The sequence below is a fragment of the Geotrypetes seraphini genome, chromosome 4, assembly GCF_902459505.1.
Source record: "Geotrypetes seraphini chromosome 4, aGeoSer1.1, whole genome shotgun sequence".
Lineage (NCBI taxonomy): Eukaryota > Metazoa > Chordata > Amphibia > Gymnophiona > Dermophiidae > Geotrypetes > Geotrypetes seraphini.
In genome coordinates, this window is record NC_047087.1 from 325,665,585 (window position 1) to 325,684,667 (window position 19,083).

Consider the following 19,083-nt stretch of genomic DNA (forward strand, 5'->3'; position numbering starts at 1 on the left):
CGCCCAATCTTCGTTTTTTTGCCGTTATGGGTCGGCAGAAGGCAAATTGCTGTATAGTGATATCAGCGGCATGAGAGTTCCCTGTGTTTCATATGGGTATCTTCTGGTCTCTCTCAGGGTCCCTGAAGGGTGAGTCTATGGAGGATTAGAGGTTTTCTTATTCTTTGTGCCTCTCTGCAGTGCTGTGTGTGTCTGGTAGCACTAAAGCGCTATGTGTGTCTGGTAGCTCTATAGAATTGATTCCTGAACGTAGTACGAATAAATTACGAATTGGGACAGTGTCTAGGGTCATAATGGCACTTCACATCTTTCTGTGGGCAGAACTGTCTTTTCTATTTCTAGGGTGCCAGGGACTGTAAGTTTCAAAGCTTCTCGCACAGATTTCTCATGTCGCCATCTTTTCATGGCACCTGCTAGACAGTCCCTCACACCGGCAGGAAGAGCTGTGTGGCTCCTTCTAACCAAGGACAAGTTACCTATTCTCCCAAACCCACAGAATAGCAAACACTATGTGATTGTCTGATAACAATTAGGGTGCAGATTGTTCACCATGGGTTGGTCAATGCAGCTTCTAGATTACGTCTAGTACATCTTCACTTTAAAGGCAGTAAGTTTTTGGCTAACATTGCATAGAGTTTGTACTGTTTTCAGAATTCCAACATACTTTTTGTGGGAAAGTTCCTTTCTTCTTCCAGAAGTTACAGCTCTGGTCCAGCTGTTCCCCGACTGTCTGCTCTTCATTCTGAAGGGGTCTTCACTTCCTCTGGTAACTCTTTATGCTTTCTCGTGAGGGAGGAGACGTTATGATGTCAGGTCAGAGGGCTTTGGGCATTTTTTAGGATGCTTGCAACTTTGAATCCTCCTCCCATTTCAGATTCTTTCTTGGAGTTGCCATGTATTAAGCTTCCAAAGGTTACATTCGTGCAAGACCCCTTTTAAGTGTTACTGGTACTCGGGGCAATAGTTTTAGTTCTTCCGGAACTAAGGGAAGTTATTCCATTTACTTCATAGTGCCTAAGATGGGGAAATTGTTCAGATGGGAGCTGGATCTCTTTCTGGTAAATTAGTTTCTCAGAGTTAGACATTTCCGGAGAAAAATTTACAATTTCCCTATGGACTCTGAATTAGCACTATCTTCGCTTGGCTCACATTGAGCAGCACTATCAGTTTTGGCAGATGCCATTTGGCCTAGCCACAACTCCATGAACAATTTAGAAAATGAGGGCAGTAGTGGCGTTTTGGCGCAAACAGGAGATTCTTTCTTAGATGACTGCTTGATTCAGATGTCTTCCAGCAAGGTCAATTTGTCAGACACAAACGGGTGATTTCTTTTATTTGAACTTCTTCTCTTCAATTCTTTGGATGTGAATCTTCAAATTTCCAAGAGCTCTTTCTTTACTCACCTAGGGTCCAATCAACATGGATATTCGTCCTACTTTGATATTACGACCTAGCTTTTGAAAATAATAATAATAACTTTATTTTTCTATACCGCCATAGTCTTGCGACTTCTAGGCGGTTCACAATGAAGAAAAGCTGTACAGTCAGTGAATTACAGTGTTTAAATAGATAAGAGAACATTGAGCGGTCAGAGATTACAAGGTGCAAAATGGTTAGAAGAAAAATATACATAGGTTACAGAATAAGAATTAACTTATTTTCATATTACATTGAAAATGATCGGGCACCAGCGGGAAGCTGGGTACAATTGTAAGGAGGACATTATAGCAGACAGAGAATATAGGGTTCCTATTATGAGGAATAAAGAATTCGGATGAGGTGTGGTAGCTTTGATCGTGGGGAGAAAAACTGGCTAGGACATGACTGACATGTAAGGGTTATGCGAAGCAGGTTATTTCTTCTCTTCTCCAGACGAAACAGACGTCTTCACCTGTGGCTTATGCTACCATTTGGAGGCTTTTACTTTCTTGGGTACTTCTCAACATTGGCACCCTTCCAGACTTCTATGTTTTATATTCTTTCTTTTTTGGCACAAGCATATTGCCAGGGGCTTAGCGTTTAAGTACCTTCAGCTTCAAATGGCAATCATAGCTTGTTACAACATAAGAACATAAGAATTGCCACTGCTGGGTCAGACCAGTGGTCCATCATGCCCAGCAGTCCGCTCACGCAGCGGCCCTCTGGTCAAAGACCAGCACCCTAACCGAGACTAGTCCTAACAGCGCATGTTCCTGTTAAGCAGGAACTTGTCTAACTTTGTCTTGAATCCCTGGACTAGGCTAGGTTTCTCGCTCTTCGCTTACTTCTCAGCTTCACGTAGTTCAGTTCTTAAAAGGAGTACAGTATATTTTTACACCTCTTAAGAAGCCCTGTCTGGAGTACAGTGTTAAGGTACTTCTTTGCAGTTTACAGAAGGCTCAGTTTCAACCTTGTCTTTTGAGACTCTAAAAGGCTGTGACGTTGAATACGGTGTTTTTTGTGGCAATGGCTTCAGCTCAGCGGTTTTCTGAGTTGCAGCGGTTTTCTGAGTTGTACGCCGGGGATTCTTATTTCTGATTTACAAATTCTGGGGTGTCAGTTAATTCCTTCTTCCTGGTAGGAGGAATGGGGAGGCGAGCTTTTCTTCACTGTGTTCTCCGCAATCTGTAGGTTTTTAACAACTTTTAGTTGTTTAGATCAGTGTTCTTCAACCTTTTTACACCTATGGACTGGCGGAAATAAAATAATAATTTTGTGGACCGGCAAACTACTAGGACTGAAATTTAAAAACCCCGTTTCAACCCCGTCTCTGCGAGCTTGGTCCCCGCAAACCATCTGATCCCATCCGCACAAGCCTCAGTTATAATTTTATATTGAATATATTTTATTAAAGTATAAAAAGAAACAATATTCTGTACAATTGTCATTTTATAAATACAAATAATTCAGAGCAGGATCAACAAAACTCCTGTCTCCCCTCCCCTTCACATATATCCCCTCTACTATCAAGAAAACGGAATAAGCCAAATTATTACAGAATGCTACACAGAAATATCATGCTAACAGAATACTGCAGTCACACATGACAGGAATAGTGTTAGGGGAGTGAACTAGGATAACTGCCCCCTAGTCAGAGAGACCCCTAAGCCAGTTGGAAGCTAAAGAAGCACAGCCTCGGCTTTGCAGTCCCCAGTTATGTCGAACACCAGCTCTAGCAGGATACATATTTTAAATCTGATGTATTCCAATCGCAAAATAGAAATAAAATTATTTTTTTCTACCTTTTGTCATCTCTCGTTTCTGCTTTCATCTTCTTATCACTCTCTTCCTTCCAGCATCTGCCTTCTCTGTCTCTTCAATCCAGCAACTCCCCCTTCCTTATGGTATCTGTCTTCTTTCTATGCTCCTCTCTTCTTTCCATCCAGCCTGCGCTCACATCTCTCTCTTTTTTACATGATTCATTCCAGCTTCACTGCTCTCCATTTTTATCTCTCCTACACCACATCTGGCATCTTTGTCCTTCTCTGCTGACCCCCTTCCCATCATCAATCTCTCTACTTTCCCATGTCTGTCTCTCCCCTTCCCATCCTCTAATTTCCTTGCCAGCTGTTTCCTTCTTTTTTTCCTTCTCCCTTCCCTCCTCCTCCTGTCCATCTGGGGCTGTTCTCCCTGGAAAAGCGGAGACTTAGAGGAGACATGATAGAAACTTTTAAGATCCTGAAAGGCAAAGATAAGGTAGACAGGGACAGATTCTTCAGACTGTGGGGAACAGCAAGTACAAGGGGGCACTCGGAGAAACTGAAAGGGGACAGGTTTAGAACCAATGCCAGGAAGTTCTTCTTCACCCAGAGAGTAGTGAACACATGGAACGCACTCCCGGAGGTTGTGATTGGACAGAACACAATACAGGGATTCAAAGCGGGTTTGGATAAATTCCTGAAGGATAAGGGGATTGAGGGGTACGGATAGAAGTAGTGATAGGTTATAGGATGAGTTCAGGGACCACTTGACAGGTCATGGACCTGATGGGCTGCCGCGGGTGCGGACTGCTGGGCGCGATGGACCTCTGATCTGACCCAGCGGAGGCAATTTCTTATGTAATTCTCTTCCCTTCCCTTCTAATTTGGCCGCATCAAAGTCGAGCTCAGGAAACTACGCTGAAAACTTTTCATCAGGCCCGGTTTCCAAAACTGAGGCAGTAATTAAATATTTTTGAAAAGCACCACAGGTTAATGCAGATACCAGGCATCCCCCGTACCTGAACCTCTTCGCCACCAACGTACAGATTATCCTAGCCGCAGCTCGCGTTGGCTGCGCCTTCCTTCTAATATCACTTCCTGGTCCCGCAAAAAAGAAGTGATATCAGAAGGAGGGATGAGGCTGACGCGCAGAATAGCCTGCTCGTGAGGATTCAAAGGGGGATTCGGGTGTTCTTCAGAAATTCCTCCTATTGCTAGGGGTGGGGTAGAGAGGCACCCCCCCCCCTGGTCTCGTGCACCTTGTGATGGGTAATCTAGAAGGGCTCCTTGTTCAAAGAAAGTGTCTTTTGGCTTAAGGATTTTCGTCAAGGTGTAAGCTGCGAGGTCTCTCTTTCTGAAGCCCAGAGAGAGCCCTACGCTCATTTAGCAGCATCCTAAAAGCTCAGGTCCTCTTCCCGGGGCACTGCTGGGAGCATTCCCCTAGGGGGAGGCAGGAGGGCAGCACCCTCTCCCCAGCCTTCCACTTTCAGTTATATGGTCATCCAGATCCTTCCTCTCTGCACCAAAAATAACCAAAGTTGCCTGCCAAGCCAGCCATGACCTGCTTCTCGTACTCGTGCTATCTGGCTTTGTTTCATTGCTGTCCCTCTCTCTCCAGTCCTGTCCAGTGGATCGCAGCCTCCCAGCGCCGGGTCTAGCCGAGGGGTCAAGAGGCGATACGATGGTAGCCCCTTCATCAACCTGCACCCTGTGTAAGTGATTCCTACTGCCTTTGCTGTAATCAGCAGTGCAATGTGTGGTGTTATTAACCAGAAAACTACTATGGGCCCCTTGATTTCCCCACTCCCCCCCCCCAAAAAAAAAACCCCCAGGTTCTATGCCTTATCGATCTACTCCAACTCTCTCTATAAGGCTGGGTGAGGGTTAGGAAGGGGTCTGCTCTGCTGCCACCAGCTGAATTTAACTCGGCACCAGTGTAAAAGCAACAGATTTTCTGCACCATACCTGTAAAGACCATCAATCTCTCTGGCCCTGCATAGACCAGCAGAAATTTTCTGCGGATCGGCACCAGTCCACGGACCAGCGGTTGATGAACAGTGGTTTGGGCTTTGTATTCTTCAAGGGACGAGACAAACGTATGGCAGCGTCCAAAGCCTTCATTGCTCAAAGTGTCCAGGAGGACTTTCTTTACGCTTACTTGATGGCAGGGAAGCGGCTGGCGGAAGAACTTCATGACCATTCAGCCAGAGCGATGGCTACTTCTTGGACTCAGTCCAGAGGTTTTTTCCTTAAAGGAGTTTTGTCATGCGGCTACTTGGTCTTCCAAGAATTCTTTATTTCAGCATTAGGGTCATTCCATGTCAAGTGATCAGATTCTTGGAAAGTGCCCTGCATGACCTTCGCGGATTTTGATGAAACTTCATATGCAGAGTCCACCATGTCTCAAACGAACTTTGGTAAAGTTTTAGTTTCGCCTGTGGAATATTTGTGGAGATATAGCCATTTGTTTGACCCCATACCACAATGAAATACAGTACGACGATGACATTCTGACAACTTTGAGACACAATATCTCACGAGCTATGTTTCCAAAAAAACTGAAACTTAGCTACCCTGCACAACTTTTGGAGCTCTATTCAGTGCTACCAATAATAATTTTTGTTGAGCACTGAGTGAATGGCTGAATTACAGTAAACTTGGCCGAAAAAATTAGTGCTCCAAAAAAAGTCAAAGTTTGACATTACTTAGCTCCCACAATAATTGAGTAATAAATGCGAAATTTGGTGCATAATGTCTCAGTACGTTGTTTTCAAAAGTACAATTTCAACCTCCAAGCTCTTTCCATTAGTTTACAAATTAAGTGTAAAGTTGCTAATTTGTGTAAAAAGGCCAAAAATAGGGTATTTTCAGCCTGCTTTTACAGAAAAATACCTTTTAGAAACTCTTTCAAATCAGTCTCATTAGAAAGAGCATATTTCAAACCCCCTAGAAAAGTGGACTTCATTTTTCAACGCAGGTTAACAATGGCTGAAAAAGGGGGACAAAGTTGGGAGACGTTGCCACGGCAACAACCTCTATTTCAACATAGTTCTGTCATTTTTAAAGTTACAGTTTTGTATTGACATAGTATTACTACTACTCTATTGCGTTGGTCCATGGTGACATTGTCACTACCAGTTCAAGAGTTTGAACTGGCAACCCCATCGCCATAGGGGTCACGCCCGATAGCTGTGCAATACCAGCCACGGGTGGGCCACTTCGTCCAGGTTCCCAAGCCTCGCATTTGGTTTCTTTGTCAAGGTTCCAAAGCCTTTTGTTGGTATCTTTCTGGTTCCAAAGCCAATGATTAGGGTGTCTTATCCTAGGTTCCCAAGCCTAAATTGGGTATCTTATATAGTTCCCAAGCCGAAGTGAAGTCCACTTTGTTGGCATCGATTCGTTGGTATCCATTTTAAACTGAATTAATAATAATGTGGATCTGAAAAAGAAAACAAGTTGTAATTTGTGATCTGCATGCAACAAAATTATCACCTCAATTTCTAGTTAGGAATAATCATTAATTAAGAACACTATAATTGTACCCAAAGCTTGAGTAAAAATAAACAGGGAAAAACAGTGTGAAAAGTGACATAATTGTAAGTTGAAACGTAGGCCGTTGCCATGGTGACATCTCCCAACTTTGTCCCCCTTTTTCGGGCATTGTTAACCTGCGTTGAAAAATGAAGCCCACTTTTCTAGGGGGTTTGAAATATGCTCTTTCTAATGAGACTGATTTGAAAGAGTTTCTGAAAGGTATTTTTCTGTAAAAGCAGGCTGAAAATACCCTATTTTTGGCCTTTTTACACAAATTAGCAACTTTACACTTAATTTGTAAACTAATGGAAAGAGCTTGGAGGTTGAAATTGTACTTTTGAAAACAACGTTGTACTGAGACATGCGCCAAATTTCGCATTTATTACTCAATTATTGTGGGAGCTAAGTAATGTCAAACTTTGACTTTTTTTGGAGCACTAATTTTTTCGGCCAAGTTTACTGTAATTCAGTCATTCACTCAGTGCTCGACAAAAATTATTATTGGTAGCACTGAATAGAGCTCCAAAAGTTGTGCAGGGTAGCTAAGTTTCAGTTTTTTTGGAAACATAGCTCGTGAGATATTGTGTCTCAAAGTTGTCAGAATGTCACTGTCGTACTGTATGTCATTGCAGTATGGGGGTCAAACAAATGGCTATATCTCCATGAATATTCCACAGGCGAAACTAAAACTTTACCAAAGTTCATTTGATACATGTGGGACTTTGTGCATAAAGTTTTATCAAAATCCGTGATGGTCATGCAGGGAGCCCTTGATCACTTGACATGGAATAAATAACCCACTACCGATTGAATGTGGGGGCGCATGCGGAGGCTGTGTTTACTGCTTCAGTTGTTGCAGAGGCGGCGTTTGCTTCCCACCCAGATTGAGGATTGCTTTGCTACATCCCATTGGTCTATGGGTTCATCTGCTGCTGTTGCTTAGGAAGGAAAAATTATGTTCTTACCTGTTAATTTTCTTTCCTTTAGACGCAGCAGAAGAATCCAGAGCCCCACCCTTTCTGGATATTGACTGCCGTTTTTTTTCTTTTGCAACTTTCGAAGTCTGTTATTATTGATAGTTGTATTCTGTATTATTACCTTTTGAAATTTGTTATGGGAAATAAGTTTTTTACATGCTAATCATGTTAATGATTACAGATGCTTGGGCAAGGATCAAAACTGAAGATGCAGGAGGTGTGCCAGCCAATAGGACCACCTGTTAATCAGTTTCTCTATCTCCACCTGCTGGTAGATGTGTGCTATCCCATTGGTCTCTGGATTCATCTGCTGTGTCTAAAGGAAAGAAAATTAACAGGTAAGAACATAATTTTTCCATTGTACCACTCAGATCATTGGTGGACCTCACTGTTGGGACCTCACTGGGGGACCTCAAAGTTGATGAAAAGCTTGTCGTGGAATGCACAGACAAATATTTGACACAGCATAGCTGCTGAACAGAAAGCACAATAGGGCTCAGATTTTAGGAACTGGAAGAGATTATGGCCAGATACTGTCAGTGAACTTTTAGGTGCACTGCACTTTTCTGAGATAAATCTTTAAGATTGATGAAAAAATGTATGCAATTTTTTTAGCTGTATTTAATATTGTATATCTCAACAATACATTCTGCAATCTCCTTTCTTGCACCATCCAAAAGAGCAACTCTTTGGCTACAAAATTCACCAAGCCACATTTTTGACCCGCTATTCCTAATAGCTTAAAATAGGCCTGAAAGTTCACCAAGGTTTCAACCTGCGTTTGATGTTAAAATATGTGGGAGATGTAGACAGGCACTGGAATGAGAGAAACTTTGAACTGGAAATCCTCTTTTCCTGTAGAAAAGCATACGATTCGTTAACATCCTGCCCTGTCAGATGTCTGTTATGCTTGTGTTGACTTGTAGGCTTGGAAGAGTATTCAGTGGCTTGGCTTGAGACAGCCAAGGAAGAAAAACAGAGTTCTTTGAATGCTGGCATATTAGTGCCAAAATCGATATCAGTACATTTTGTTTTGCTAAGAGCTGTATAAGGGTTAGTGCCGTGTGGACACAGGTAGGTGGTTTCTTTCTCCACTATTGTTTGTTGACCTTTCGGGTAGTTGTATACTAACCCTTGTTTACCATTGCAGAGTGGATCAAACTTGTTTGGATTGGGGAGTTCCCCGAGTCCCCCATTTTGCATTTCCTCTCCTAGAGGTTCTCACTTGCTTTGGTACAGACTGAGGGGAGGGGGCACTGCCCAGAGAGACAAGGGGGTGGAGAGAAGAAAATAATTGTTGTCTTCTGCAAGTAACTCGCGAGTTTGGGTGTATAACTCATCTGTAAGGAATCATATGCTGTTCTATAAGAAAGAGGGTTATCAAGGTAAGAATCTAATCCTTACATATGTTGCATCCGTTGTGGATGGTGAAGATGACGATTAAATAGTGAAACATGTTGGGTCTTAGACCACTAAGGAGTGACTACTCAGTTATATAGTAGTGAAAATGGACAAAATAAGATTACAACCAAGAAGTGATGGTGAGTTTTATTTTTATGTGCTATATATGTTTGTAAAGACAAATTCGTATGTTGAGAAAGCAACAATGTGATATGGGGATAATGGCAGATCATCTAGAGATAAGATGAAATATTAGGGTGCTAAGTATCAATTGTTATAGCAACCCTAGTGAAGTGGTAGCACAGTTGGTGGTAAGTGTTGATGTAGTAGAAAGCAAACTTGTGGTTTTGATATTCCAGTACTAATGTCTGTCTTATTGCTTCTAGCTTTCTGCCTGATGTGACTCATTCCAAGAGGTTCACAATGACAGAACATGGAATTAAATGGGCCTGTGAATATTGTACCTATGAGAACTGGCCATCTGCCATTAAGTGTACTATGTGCCGTGCACAGAAACCAAGTGGAGCTATCATCACCGAGGAGCCCTTCAAAAGCGGCTCAAATGACGTGGGCCGTGATTGGGATCCCACAGGTGTGGAGAGTGGCGGCAGTAGTCCCTTAATATGCCCGGATTCCAGTGCTAGGCCTAGAGTTAAATCATCTTTTGGTGTGGAGGGTACAAGTAAGTGGTCATGCCACATGTGCACATACTTGAACTGGCCAAGGGCAATCCGTTGTACTCAGTGTTTGTCCCAGCGCCGCACCAGGAGCCCCACAGAATTGCCTCAGTCCTCAGGATCTGGTTCTAGACCTTCCTCTTTTCCTGTTGACCCTTGTGAGGAATACAATGATAGAAATAAACTCAACACTAAAGCCCAGCACTGGACTTGCTCTGCTTGCACATATGAAAACTGGGTCAAGGCCAAAAAATGTATGGTATGTGATCATCCCAGGCCCAACAATTTGGAGGCTATTGAACTGGCTGAGACTCAGGAAGCTTCCTCAATTATTAATGAGCAAGATCGTGCTCGCTGGAGGGGTAGCTCTAGCAGTAGCAACAGCCAAAGAAGATCACCTACCACCTCTAAACATGAATCAGAAATGAAATTGGATTTTCAAAGGATTGAACTGGCTGGTGCTGTTGGTAGCAAAGAGGAACTTGAAGTTGATTTAAAAAAATTAAAGCAAATAAAAAATCGCTTGCGAAAGAGAGATTGGCTCTTCCTGAATGCATGTGTGGGTAAGTCGTGTTTTTTTACATATCCTCCTTATTGCTGAAGCATATTGGCAGTGTTAATTATCTTATTCAACTGCCCACCTAATTTTTAACTCTGCTTTGCATGTCTTCTACTGATTTGAGATTATTTGTATGTGATCTATGCTAATTTCAATTTATCCAATACATACAAGACTGACAGGTGGTCAGATAACTAAAACTATAATGTACTATACAGGTCTTATATCCCGCAATTTTTCAATAAGGATTCAATGCAGCTAACAAAAGATTTTGTACAGTGTTACAATAGGAACAGTGAATGAGGTAAGAGAGATCAGTAGAGACAGATGTATTGGCTAGGGTTATCTTATCTATAAGGAGAAGATATGTCTTAAGTGTCTTCCAGAAGCTGAAGTATGTTTGTAGAGATGTTGGGAGTTTTAAACTAAACTAAACCTTAGGTTTGTATACCGCATCCTCTCCACAATCGTAGAGCTCGTCACGGTTTACAGGAGCTGGGATAGAAAAGGAACTCTAATGAAGGGTTATAGGCCTTGGTATAAAGAATGTTTATAGGGGCTTAGAGAGGAAGGAAGTATTACATTTTTGAGAATAGCCAAGTTTTCAGATGTTTACAGAAAAGTTGGAGAGAGCTCAGATTCCGAAGTGGGGAGGTAAGGTTGTTCCAGAGCTCAGTGATTTTGAAGGGGAGGGAGGTCCCTAGTTTTCCTGCATGGGAAATGCCTTTTAATGAGGGGAAGGATAGTTTTAATTTTTGGGTGGATCTGTTGGTATTAGGATTTGAGGAATTCCAAGAAAGTGGAATAAAGGGAGGAAGGATGCCGTTTAGGATCTTGAAAGTTAGGCAGGCACATTTAAAGTGGACCCTGGAGATTACTGGAAGCCAGTGAAGCTTGGACAGGAGTGGTGAGACATGGTCAAATTTCTTTTCTCTAGCAACAGCAGCAGATGAATCCAGAGACCAATGGGATAGCCCACATCTACCAGCAGGCGGAGATAGAGAAACTGATTAACAGGTGGTCCTATTGGCTGGCACTCCTCCTGTTTATCCAGTATTCTCTATCTCCCAGCAGGAAAAGGTCGCTGTTCAACTAGTTCTTGAATTCTGGCTGTGACTGGAAAATTATTTTCTCCTGTTGAGGTTTCTCTTCAGTGAGCTGGCAGTGCTATTTCTCCTGTTGAGATTTTCTCTTCAGTGTTCAGCTGAACGGTGCCGGCTTTAGGGGTTACACCTGGGCTCCTCCAGGTCCCTGCCTCACCCTCCCTCCAGTGATAGAGGGTCTAACTGGGTCTCTAGTTTTTCTTCTTTCTCTTAAAAAAAACAACAAAAAAAAACCAGAGCCCTTACTGGCTATTTCTGCTTGTGCCCTATCAGGGGTGCTCCACTGGTGCATACCGGCGTCTGTCAGCTCTGTCAGCCAGGTTGTGAGTATTCCTTTTTTACATTGCATCTGCGGTTATGTTTTCTAGTGGTGTTGGAGCTGTGGATTTTGGTTTGGAGTTGTCTTAGGACTGCGGGGTTTGTTAATGGTATTATGTTTCCTCAGTCTGAGGAACCTGCATAAGAACATAAGAAGTTGCCTCCGCTGAGGCAGACCAGAGGTCCATCTTGCCCAGCGGTCCGCACCCGTGGCGGCCCATCAGGCTTAATTGCCTGAGCAGTGCCCCTGACTAATTTTGTAACTGCCTCTAATCCTATCCTTATAACCTACTTCTACTCCTATCTGTACCCCTCTATCCCTTTGTCCTCCAGGTACCTATCCAAACCTTCTTTGAAGCCCTGTAGAATGCTCCTGCTTATCACTTCTTCCAGTAGCGCGTTCCATGTGTCCACCACCCTCTGGGTGAAAAAGAACTTCCTGGCGTTTGTTCTAAACCTTCCCCCTTTCAATTTCTCCGAGTGCCCCCTTGTACTTGTGGTTCCCCATAATTTAAAAAATCTGTCCCTGTCCACTCTTTTCTATGCCCTTCATGATCTTGAAGGTTTCTATCATGTCCCCTCTAAGTCTCCGCTTTTCCAGGGAGAAAAGCCCCAGCTTCTTCAGTCTGTCAGCATATGAGAGGTCCTCCATACCCTTTATTAGCTTAGTTGCTCTTCTCTGGACTCTCTCAAGTACCGCCATGTCCTTCTTGAGGTACGGCGACCAGTATTGGACGCAGTACTCCAGGTGCAGGCGTACCATTGCACGGTACAGTGGCAGGATGACTTCCTTCGTCCTGGACGTTATACCTTTCTTAATGATGCCCAACATTTTGTTTGCCTTCCTTGAAGCTGTTGCGCACTGCGCCGACGCCTTCAATGATGTGTCTACCATCACTCCCAGGTCTCTTTCAAGGTTACTCACCCCTAGGAGGAAGTGACGTCACCTCGCTGAATGGCAGCGTGAAGCAGAAGCTCCGTCGGGCTTTTGTGAAAATTTGCGAGTGGCGCTTCCACAGCGTTGTTTCTTCGCCGTTATTTTTGGCTGCCGGGGTTCCCCTGCTGATGGCGACTCGAAAACGCCTGGACAAGTTTAAATTTTTCGGTGATCCGCCGGAAAAATCAGGCCCGGAGGTGGTGAGTGGCATGGGAGAGAAAAAAAAGATGGCGGCCGGGCCGGCGACTCAGTCTGAGTCGGAGGATGAAGGCATCTCTGACCAGCGGGGGGAGGCTGGAGAGGCACCGAAAAAATCGATGGCTGCCTGGTTTACAGAGCTGAAGGCTGAAATAATTGGAGTGAGGGGAGATGTGCGGGCGGCGATTGCAGAGCTCCGTACGGAGGTCAGTGAGCTGGGAGCTCGGGTTTCGGCTTCCGAAGACACCGTGGCGGCTCTAACTACCACTGTCTCCACTACCTCTGATGTTACAGGTCGCCTATCATCTGAACTCCGGGACTTACAGGCACAAGTTGAAGACTTGGAGAACCGCTCTCGGAGATGCAACCTGCGGTTCAAAGGTATTCCGGAAACGGAAGCATTTCGGGACAGTAAAGAGGTGGTGAGAGCCTTTTGTGCACATCTATTGAGGGCTGATGGAGCTGAAGTTCCTGAGTCTATCGTTTTGGTACGGGCCCACCGCAGTCTGGGAGCTCCCAGGGCCCATGGCACACGAGATATAATAGCCTGCTTTGGAGAGTTTACATTGAAGGAACGTATTTTATTGGCTGGCCGCAGACAAGCAGCTCTCCGATGGAAAGATCTGGCAGTGGGGGTTTTCCAAGATTTGGCGTGGTCTACTTTGCAGAAGCGCAGAGCGTTTAAAGATGTCACACAAGCGCTGCGCTCTGGGGGCCATAAATATCGATGGCTATTCCCCTTTGGCATATGGATGACCATTAACGGCACATCTCGTCGAGTAACTACAGTGTCTGAAGCTTGGGCGGAGATGAGAGCTCTGGGCTGCGGGATTCCGATGGAAGGGGACAGACCTCCGGCAATAGCATCTACTTCTGCGCAAAGTGAGCCTTGGAGAACAGCGTTGCGTTCTGGCAAGAAATCTGCAAAATCCCAGACCTGAACATGTTTGGACACTGGTAAAACCATTTTGATCTGCCTCGTTGCGGGGCTTTGCCTGGACTTGTTTAGCGCAGGCCCTTGGAACTGGGGGGGAGACTTGGAGACATTGGTTTGACACTGCTCCCTTTGAATGGGGCTTGGTGGTTCATTATTATGTACTGTTCTCATAGTGTAAGTTTGAAGTTGGATGGTTCTCTGGTTGGTGGGGTCTGGGATCCGGGGGGTTCGGTGTTTGCACGTATGGGGTGTGTGAGGTTGGGGGAGTGCTTGGTGGATGAGTGCAGGATGGAGAGGGGTGGAGTGGCATATAGTGACAGTGGGGGTATTCATTTGCTGGAAGTTTCATTGACTTTATGGATGAGGGATGATTGCCTTTGGGGGAGGATTGCACTTTCTACACGCTGGCGAATCCTGAGGCTCGGGATTCGAATCAGCAAAGGGGTGGGGGGAGGGGGGAGGGCTCTGGGGGGGGCTAGGGGGGGAAGAAGGGCAGGGAAGGAGGGTGATAAGCTTTTCATTATAGGTTCGTGGAATGTTAATGGACTTAATAGTCCGGGTAAGCGCAGTATTGTATTTAAAGAGTTGACACGCTTGCAATGGGATGTTTGTTTACTCCAAGAAACACATTTAAGGCCTCGAGATGTAGCAGTCCTACAATCTCCATATTTTGATCAAATCTGGACCCACCAGGGGTCGGTGCCGGGGAAGAGGGTGGGAGGGGTGGCCATTTTGGTTAGAAAGGGACTGGGTCTAGAGGTTCAACAAGTCTTTCGGGATGGGGCAGGGAGATGTTTGGCTCTAGTGGCTACCTTACAGGGCCGTTCTATCACTATTATAAATCTGTATGGTCCCAACACTGGTCAAGCAGCATATTTTGGGTCCCTTAGAACTGAATTGGTGGGTTTTGTGAAAGGCTCTGTGTATCTGGGTGGAGATTTTAATGTTACCCCGGATGTTCATCTGGATCACTCTGTGGGAGGGACTCGTTCTCCGACTAGGACCGCTAGAAAGGCTCTTCTATCTTTGTTTTCTTCTCTGGGCTTGGTAGACAGTTGGAGGTTGTCTCACCCTGCGCAGCACTCTTATACTCACTACTCTCATGCGCATAGATCGTATGCGCGTATTGATGGGGTTTGGGTTCATCGTAATTCCTGGGGTGGGATTCGACAGGCTGAAATTGGAGCTATCCAAATTTCTGATCACGCGCCAGTGTGGGTAGCCTGCGCGGGTTATTGGGAGGGGGTGGGACGTCGTTTTTGGCGACTTAATGAGTCTTTATTGAAAGATCCAGCTGTAATTCGAGAGGTGGGTGCGACCGTGGCCCAGTACCTTCAACATAATGATAACAATACGGTCACTGATGCGACTCTGTGGGATGCACTGAAGGTGGTGGTGCGGGGCGTTTTTATTAAATGGGGTGCTCGCCGAAAGCGTTTGCGGGCGCAGCGTTCTTTAGCGCTTCATGAACAGCTGGAGCGATTGACGAAGTTGCATCAGAGACATCAGGACCCCTTAGTATATGACCATCTTGTTAGGGTTCGTGCGGAGCTCTCCTTACTACAGATGGAGGAGTACGAGTTCTTGAGGTTGTGCCTACGCCACACTGTTTATGAGTATAATAACACACCTGGATCTCGCTTAGCTCGACTTATTAAGCTGAAGCAGGCGAGAGCGAATATTACAAAGATTAGGGATACCGCGGGCACTGAGCATCGTACCGATTCGGCTATTAGTGCTGTGTTCCTCGATTTTTATTCAGACTTGTATCGGCCATCGGGAGGGCACGATTCCACTGCCATTGAGGGGTAACTTTCTGAGTTGCGGCTGCCGCAGCTTTCGGACGCTGATAGAGATTTGCTTAATGAGCCTATTGAATTAGGGGAAATTCTGGGAGTCATAGCTAATTTGAAGTTGGGTAAATCGCCTGGGCTAGATGGGTATACTAATCAATTTTATAAACTTTTTCGGGAGATTTTGGCTCCATTATTGGTCCGCGTAGCGAATGGAGTACGGGGAGGTTCCCCGTTGCCCAATTCAATGGGGGAGGCAGGGATTTCGGTCTTGCTCAAGCCGGGCAGAGATCCTATTGGGTGCGGGTCGTATAGACCGATTTCGTTATTAAATACTGATGCAAAAATTTTAGCGAAAGTTTTGGCTCTTCGTCTGGGAAAGGTTCTACCCTCTCTGGTACATTTGGATCAATCTGGTTTTGTTCAAAAGAGACAGGTTTGTGATAATATTAGACGAACGTTGCATCTTTTGTGGGCGGCACAACGGACTTCGGCAAAAGTTGTCTTTTTGGCGATTGATGCGGAAAAGGCTTTCGATCAAGTGGCGTGGGAATTTTTATGGCAGGTGATGCATCGGATGGGGCTGGGCTCTTTCTTTTTGGCTTGGGTGCAAGCCTTTTATAGGGCTCCTAAGGCTACTGTGCGTATTAATGGGATTTATAGTGATTTCTTTTCCATAGGGAGAGGCACTCGACAGGGCTGTCCTTTATCTCCCTTGTTGTTTGCTCTCTCTATGGAACCCTTAGCCATTCGCATACGGGAGCATGGGGATTTATTGGGGGTGAAGGTGGGAGATCTTGAACATCGTTTAGCACTGTTTGCCGACAATGTGTTGTTGTATGTTCGGGACCCGGAGGTTTCATTGCCGATTCTTGTTGCCCTTTTCTTGGAGTATGGGAGGGTTTCGGGATTTACGGTGAATATGGATAAATCTGAACTGTTGAGTGTTACCTTGGGTGAAGAAGACCAACGTCGTTTGGCTGCTCAGTTTCCTTTCCGCTGGGCGCCCGGGGTTATTCGTTATTTGGAGATTCGGTTACCTGCGGACTTATCCCAATTGTTTACTGTTAATTATGCGCGGCTTATACAACAGATTAGGACCGATATTCAACGCTGGAATGGGTTTTGGTTGTCATGGTGGGGTCGCATAGCAGTTCTTAAAATGAATGTTTTGCCCCGCTTGCTTTTTCTTTTCCAAACATTGCCGATTTCGGTCCCTACTCTAGTTTTGAAACAGTTGCATACTCTGTTTTTTCGCTTTATTTGGCAGGGGCGGCCTTCTCGTATCTCTAGGGCAGCGCTGTGGGCGGCCAGGGCTAGTGGGGGGCGGGCGGTACCGAATTAATTTTGGTATTTTCGAGCAGCTCAATTGCGACTTTTATTGGATTGGGAGATTGCAGATTATAAATTGGCGGTCCGTCTGGAACAACACTTTGTGGGGTGCCCCTGTTTGAAACATTTACTTTGGTCATCTTCTATTGGTACTAGGAGGTTCGAGGTTCCGGGAAACCCATTTCTGGTACACCTTTTGAAAGTGTGGTGTGATTCCCGTCGCCGTTGGGGGGGGGGGTGGTTCCGTCGATGTTGGTGGCGGTGCGGGAGGAGCCCCTGTTCCCTGTTGGAAGGGAGAGTTCTGCATTTGTGAGGTGGGCACATTTAGGGATGCATACTTTTCGGGATGTGCTTCAAAAAGGGGTCCTGATGTCTTTTGAGACCTTCCGGCTTAGTGCTGCCTTGCCCAGAGGAGACTTTCTAGCCTATTCTCAAATACGTCATTTTCTTCATTCTCGGGAGTGGGATCGGGGATCCTTTCAGTCTACTGATCCCTTTGCTCACATGTGGTTCACTCTTAGGAGCCTTCCTAAGCCTATCTCTGCTCTTTACCAATATATTCGAGGCTCCTATTCCTTTCCGTCTCTTTATCAGCGAGCTTGGGAGTTGGATTTCAATTGTACATTTTCTGTTCAGGAGTGGGCCCGGATCACCACTGAGGTAGGCAAGGCCACCTCGTGTGCTCTCATTAAGGAAAATGCTTACAAAGTGGTTATGAGGTGGTACTATACGCCGGAACGTCTTCACCGTATGTATCCCGGGGTTTCAGCTTTGTGTTGGAGATGTGGGTTAGCCTTGGGGACCTTTTTGCATATCTGGTGGGCCTGTCCCATCCTACAGCCTTTGTGGAGGCAGGTGGTGGGGTGTTTATCACAATTGTTACAAATATTGTTACCTTTTTCTCCGCAGGGGTGCTTGCTAGGCCTTTACAATGTATGTTTATATTCATGGCAAACTAAGATCAGACGTTGGGGCCTGGCAGCGGCTAAATGCTTGATAGCTGCTCGTTGGAAACAGGGGCAAGCGCCCACCCAATTGGAATGGACTGTTAAACTTCAGTTTATTTGTAATATGGAACTGTCTATAGCAAAGCGTCATGGTTATTATTATACTTATACCCGGACTTGGACACGAATCCTTGATAAAATTACATCTTTGTCTTGAGCTTATTTCTGTGGAGGGGGGGGGTTGAGGACTGAGGGGGCTCTCCTGAAGAACCAACTGGGGGCCCTCTTTGCTGGTGGTAAAGCTTGGGGGTGGGAGGGAGGGAATTGTGGAGTTCTGGTTGTTGCTGGGTATCAGGGGCTTAACTGTATTGGTGGGGGTACTTCTGTGATTTGTACATTGATTGCAGTGCTCTCTGATTGATGGCTGTATGTTCTGTTGTCTATGATATTCATGGTATGGTTTGTATATTTTCAAAACTTTTCAATAAACATTTATTGATTAAAAAAAAAAAAAAAAAAAAGGTTACTCACCCCTAGCGGTGATCCCCCCATTTTGTAAGTGAACATCGGGTTCTTTTTCCCTACATGCATGACTTTGCATTTCCCTATGTTGAAGCTCATTTGCCACTTTTTGGCCCACTCTTCCAGCGCTGTTAGATCCTTTTGGAGATCTTTGCAGTCCTCCGTGTTTCCAACCCTGCTGTATAGTTTGGTGTCATCCGCAAATTTAATAACCTCACATTTTGTTCCTGCCTCTAGGTCGTTAATAAATATATTGAACAGGAGCGGTCCCAGCACCGACCCCTGTGGAACTCCGCTCTTGACCCATTGCCAGTCTGAGTAATGGTCTTTTTCTCCAACCCTCTGTTTCCTGTCCGCCAGCCAGTTTTTGATCCATCGGTAGACCTCCCCTTGCACCCCGGTCGCGTGCTTCACCTGCTAGATGATTATTTCTTAACTGCTAAACGGTGTTAGGTTATGGAATTATTGAAGTATAAAAAAAACAACCCAAAAACAATTGTGGAATGTATGAATGTTTCTCTGGAGGGCTCCTGCTCGGTATTTGGGCGCGGTTGAATGAATCTGTGCTTTCCCGCGTGCGGGAAGCGCAAGCGTCTTCTGATGCGTGGGCGGGAGAGTCCTACTGTTTGCGGCCTGTTCGCTGAGGCTGCCCTTGGTACAGCGTGTGCC

At 45.2% G+C, this 19,083-nt stretch overlaps 1 protein-coding gene across 3 annotated transcripts in view; it reads left to right on the forward strand.

Moving 5' to 3' along the window:
- ZRANB1 (zinc finger RANBP2-type containing 1) overlaps window positions 1–19,083 on the forward strand; it is a 333,688-nt gene that overhangs the window by 32,170 nt on the left and 282,435 nt on the right. Inside the window, exons 2-3 of one of the 3 annotated variants that reach the window (XM_033941145.1) lie at window positions 4,798–4,891; window positions 9,478–10,331. In XM_033941145.1, coding sequence (XP_033797036.1) covers window positions 9,515–10,331 — 817 coding nt within the window. In that variant the 5' untranslated portion in view covers window positions 4,798–4,891; window positions 9,478–9,514. Of the gene's footprint in view, window positions 1–4,797; window positions 4,892–8,004; window positions 8,029–9,477; window positions 10,332–19,083 lie in introns of those variants that run through there. The other 2 variants (XM_033941146.1, XM_033941144.1) reach the window with 2 other exon arrangements.